The 5,536-nt window shown below is 39.2% G+C and overlaps 1 protein-coding gene across 1 annotated transcript; it reads left to right on the top strand.

Moving 5' to 3' along the window:
- The first annotated feature begins 440 nt into the window (after positions 1 to 440).
- Positions 441 to 4,743, top strand: LOC104623221 (telokin). Its single transcript, XM_010290242.1, has 3 exons — positions 441 to 874; positions 1,731 to 1,850; positions 3,705 to 4,743. Exons 1-3 carry the CDS (start codon positions 787 to 789, stop codon positions 3,950 to 3,952), a joined length of 456 nt encoding a protein of 151 aa, XP_010288544.1. The 5' UTR covers positions 441 to 786; the 3' UTR covers positions 3,953 to 4,743.
- The last annotated feature ends 793 nt before the right edge of the window (positions 4,744 to 5,536 follow it).

The following is a 5,536-nucleotide window of genomic DNA, read 5'->3' as shown; positions in this document are numbered from 1 at the left end:
TGGTTTAATGATTTTTGACATATTTGGTCTCCATATCTTCTTTTTTCTTAACACTGGAACTGTTGTAGCAGGCTGTCTGTGCCGTTCTGATAGCTAGGGGAGTTGATGTATAAAATCCTGGCTCCAGCCTTTTGAGTAGCCTACAAAATATTCATTTATGCAAATCTACCTTATATTTCCTCTTACGTTCTGCTGTACGTGTTTCTTAGGAACTCATGCAAGCGGTACAAAAATACAAGTGTCCATGCTAGAGGCAACGTAGTTTGAGCATATTTTAGTATCCTGGTGGTTGATTCTCGAGCCTGTCAGAGGTCTGCTTCCATCATGCAGATGGTACTTTCTCATTCATTTCCTATTAGCTGGTTATTCATCCTTGATGAAACTCAGTCCAGCCCGTATGGCTATTGAAAGAGCCGTCCACCACCAGAGTTAAGATCCAGTTAAACAGGACATAGCTTTTTTGCTGGCCCTCCTCTCGCACTGTGCTTTTTATCCACAGCTAACAGAGACATTCATTTAGGTATGAGTTCATCAGGGGAAGTTTATATCTGCAACTAAATTTGGTAATTCAGACCAGCCTGCTCTGTCTCTCCTAAAACAACAGAGCTATATATAAGCAGTTTGTCCAACAATTCCAGCGAGGTTTGCAGAGATCCCAGATAATTTGTCCGAAGCACGATTGTTACAGAAAATCACATGCCTTTTGGATTGGATTGATCAGAAGCCTTTTATGTTATGTCTTAGAAAACAGGCCATGCTGTCCGAGCAATAGGAAGACTGTCATCCATGGCAATGATTTCTGGTATGAGTGGGAGGAAGGCCTCTGGGAGCTCGCCTACCAGCCCTATAAATGCAGACAAAGTAGAGAATGAAGGTAAGGAATTTTGCTGCACCATATTTTTACCTCTCTGTGAAAAGACTTTTAGCAAAATGCTAGGGACCAGTCATTGAGTTGATTATTCCTGCTTCTCTCTCTGTTTTTATCTTCTTTTTTAAAAAGAATTCTGTCCAAAATGAATTGTTCTATATTGTTCTGCTACTCAAAATGCCTCAGTATATGTACAGGCAGTAAACTCTTTTTAAAGCCAAAAAATTAAGGCAGATTTGTCAGCTGCACTTTCTATCAGTTTCGGAATGCATGTTTATACAAAGATTACAGTGATGAATTGCCTTCTCCTGCAAGCAAGCAAGCAATAAAGTATTAACGCTTGCTGTAACAAAGACATGTACTCTGCATTAACCATGCTCCTCAGACAAGGGCATTTAAGAAAAAAAATAATGTGTCTACATTATTCCCCTGCGTCCCCATGTGAAATGTGGATTTGTGGTGTGTAACAATCAGGGGGGCAAATGTTTGACACTTCTGAAAATCAACCAAGTCATTTTGACATATTCACATAGACGGCGGGCCTGGTACAAGTTGAACTGGTTTACCCCTCCGAGTAGCAAAAGTCCAGGTTCGGTTAGAAACAAACTCAAGGAGAAAATAAAGATGATTCGTAGCGTGGTGGCCTGCATGTTGATTTCATTCTATTTATGGTCTCAATCTTTGTCCAGCTGCGAAAGATTGGCACAAATCTAAGCAGCTAACGTCCTCACTGTCCCATTAGCCTGACAGAATTAAGTGAAATAAAAGATGCTTTCATTACCATCTGGTAATTAAAAATTAAAATGTGGCTTTTGAGAATGTGCCCTGCGAAATAATTAACTACCTCTTTGCTCTCCTCCAGATGCTTTCCTTGAAGAAGTGGCTGAAGAAAAGCCCCATGTAAAGCCATACTTTACTAAAACAATCCTTGACATAGAGGTTGTGGAAGGAAGTGCTGCTAGATTTGATTGCAAAATTGAAGGTACTTTGAATTAGCGTATCTCTTTTTCTTTCTTTCCTTGACAGCTTTCTACATTGTGCTGTTTAATTTTTTCTTTTTTTCTTTCTGCATTATGGTTGAGTTTGTGCCATTTTGCTTTACCAATATCTGTATGTCACAGCACGAATGTGTTGCAATAACAGAAATTATCTGGAGCTGCATGGGCTTGTTCTGTGCTTGCCATAGAACAGCAGTCTCCAAAAGTCAATGTGTGAATCACTAATTCAGAATAGCAAGTGTGAACAGTACGATGATTTTTGAGAGCAGAAACAGTAAAAACAAGACACAATGTAGTACCATAAATTGCAAGAGTATGCTTTTAGAGACTGCTAACCAGAAACCAAGAATAAGTAGGAAGTCACTTTTCTAAAATGACAAGTTTCAGGTGGCCTCAAGATAACTTTAAGCCACACATACATTGTATTAAAGGCAAAGAAGTCCCTAACAGAGTATTTGCATGAGAAGTAATGATAGTATCATTGCGCTGGTTACAGAAATCACATCTAGAAAATACTGTGGTCATGTTTGGTTTTTTTAACTTACGAGTTGAAGGAACAAAAATTCAGACTGGAATATGCAGTTGGAAAGAATAAGTTTACAAGAAGGCAGTTAAGGAGCTTGGGCTTAGTCAGCCTAACAGTCTGAAGGCCAAGGCTGCTAGCATTTCTATCACAATGAGATTGAAGCTTCTGTATCACAGCTGCTGCTGAAAACTAGAAATTAGGAAGAGAAGAGCTGTTAAAACAAAATGGATAGAGTCGGTACCATGCTGCATGTGTTAAATGTTAGACAATTTCTAATATTAAAACGAAGTCCAGAAACTGCCTCACTGACCTTCTGCTTGGTTGTTTCTGTGCTCCTAATCTCTTTCGGTGTCTGTGTTTCCTACCTCACAGCGGAAATGTGAGGATGGATTATTGTTGCTGATGGATGCTCAGCGTGAGGGGTATGTGCATAATTACTACATGGCATAGAATAGACGGACGTACCACGGTTGATGTTCCAAACTTTCCAGTGTATCACTGTAATGTTCATTGTGTATTAGGGAATTCCTGCACTTTATTTCTGCTCAGTGGGAATTCATCCTCCTGTCACAGTCCAGAACTTGGCTGAGACAACAAGCCCTCAATTTTTTTACAGCAGCCAAGAGTACTGTATAAGGGATTGTTCTCCAGCATGCATTGTACAGCCCTGCTCTGGATGCTTTGAGTATAGCAGAGCCATTTGCTTCACAAAAGGCTCCAAAACTCCTGTTGAGGTGCAGAATCAAAATGCTTTTCTCAGACTCCCACACTTAACCAAAAGAACACAAATAGGAAATGGGAGTGCCATAGTCGCTGTACAGGACAGGCTGGTGTGTTAGGAGGAGGAAGATTCAGAATAAGCCACAAGAAAGCAACCTGGGAAGGATATTAAATTTAGTTGTAGCCCAAAGCACCTTACCCTTGAAAGGAAACTCTCAATCTCATTGTAGGGAACTGCAGGTTCCACAAAAGCTGCAGCGTAAGGTAAGCCTCAAATACGCTATTTAGCGTCCCTCACTCCCTGACGTCCGACACACAGAAAAAGCTGTCTGCAGCCACTGCAAAAGTAGTGGAAAGTGAGTACCTCAGTGCTAACCTTCTACTTTTTCTATTCGTAATGAAGTTATTTCAGGTAAACATGAAGTTAAAAAGACTCAGATCATCTACATTTATTTTCAGTAGAATTCAACAAAATATTTGTATATCGACATATTGGTGTGTCCATACACAGACATGGAATTAAAGCTTAAAGTAATTACAGATTAATTAATACTAATTTATTGCAATTGCTGTTCTCTCTCTACTATTGCAGGTTATCCTGACCCTGAGGTAATGTGGTACAAAGACGATCAGCCTGTCAAGGAGTCCCGTCACTTCCAGATAGATTATGATGAGGATGGGAACTGTTCTTTGACTATTTCTGAAGTATGTGGGGACGATGATGCCAAATACACCTGCAAAGCTGTTAACAGCCTTGGGGAAGCCACATGCACCGCAGAACTCCTTGTGGAAACAATGGGAAAAGAAGGAGAAGATGAAGATGAGGAGGAGGAAGAATGAAACAACGCTTAAAGAAAAAAAAATTTGAAAAAAATGTATTTAAAGACTCTCATTATAAGGCTCAGAAAACCAAGTTATCAAAAGCACCTTGCGTGATACGTAGGTCTTTGGGGGGTTGTCTTTTCAGCATGATCAGTTGATACCTGTTTGCTTTACATATGGGCATTAATTCAAATCAGCAGGCAGTTTTAAGTTGCTAGCATGATTTGATTTACTTTAAGCAAGTCATCAACTAAGTTGCCCAGCCTATTTTGAAAATCAAATGTGTGGAAAACAAGTCTACAGTTATATTCTGAATGACTTAAAGAAAAACAGTCTATTTACTGAGCTCATTGCTCTGTACCATCACTTTCCTCAGCCAAAATCGCAGCTAAGTTGGCTCCCCAAGATCTACTTTACAAGGAATCATTTGCCAGACACACAGTGAATCTCTCCAGTCCTAAGAAACAGGCTGCTCCCCAAGCAGTATCTTCTATAAGGGAAGGTCTGACACAGCCAACATTGCAATTTATATGTTGGTATGGCTCATTTTTTCATTTGTTTTAAACAGAATTTCACGGTCCTAACTTCAAACACATTTACTGCACTTTCTCAGTGTGCCGTTAGTGCCACTGTAATACTGGCAAAAGTTAAACATCCAGGTGGTTTCCTGAGATACCTCTGATCCTGCACTTAACCAGCTGATCACATCTTGTTGCCTTTCCCTTGTAGAACCTGCCACTTCAGTGCAGTCACAGCTGCCCACTTAAGAAAACAGACTGAAAACATAAAGACTGAGAATATTTTCTGTTGTTCTGGTCAGTCTAATAATGAGTTATGATTCATATATATGCTGCTGTGAAAAAAACAGGTCATTGCACAATCAGTGACTTCTATGTCCATGTGCGTGAACGGAATCCCAAGTTAGTTAAAGTTTTACTTGCATTTATTTGGTGATTGCAAAACAGATTTCAACTGATGATAGGCTGGAAACTCCCACAGATTTTTGAAGTAGCCAAAAAGATAGTAGCCTGGATTACAAACTCCTTTATACTTAGCAATTTCCAAAGAATCTTAACCTATATAGGACCTATTTCTACCTTATGAGCTTGACTGTCTTGTTTTTGTCCTGAACTCGCACCAGTAAGGCTGTTGCGTTTTTTAAAAATGTTGAAAAAAACAAAAAAATCCAAACCCCATTTTTTTTTTCTCAGAAATGGTTAATGCACTCAGACTTAGTAACTTTGCTTTCCTTTCACAGTATCGGCACTTTTTAATTTTTTTGTTGTTGTTGTTCAGAGGTAATATCAGAGGCTGCAAGGTGATAGGCATAATCCAAAACCAGTGTGTCTTATGTCTATGTATCATTCCAAAGACGATTCTTCTTCTTTTCCACTTTTTGTGTGTGAAGTGCAACCATTTGGATTTCAAAGGTTACCTCTTTTAAAAAAAAAAACATTACCTTAAATCCTCACCATTAAGTAGTCAGTGTACTTCAGTACAGGTGTGTACAATATCAACCTTAGGTTGTTTGATATTACCTAGTTGTGTATGTGTTTCATATGATTTGCTCTTCTACATTCAAAGCTCAGCTAATGTGGATGA

The sequence above is a fragment of the Phaethon lepturus genome, unplaced genomic scaffold (genome assembly GCF_000687285.1).
Source record: "Phaethon lepturus isolate BGI_N335 unplaced genomic scaffold, ASM68728v1 scaffold50036, whole genome shotgun sequence".
Taxonomy (NCBI): Eukaryota; Metazoa; Chordata; class Aves; order Phaethontiformes; family Phaethontidae; genus Phaethon; species Phaethon lepturus.
This window is presented reverse-complemented; position numbering and strand designations above follow the sequence as displayed.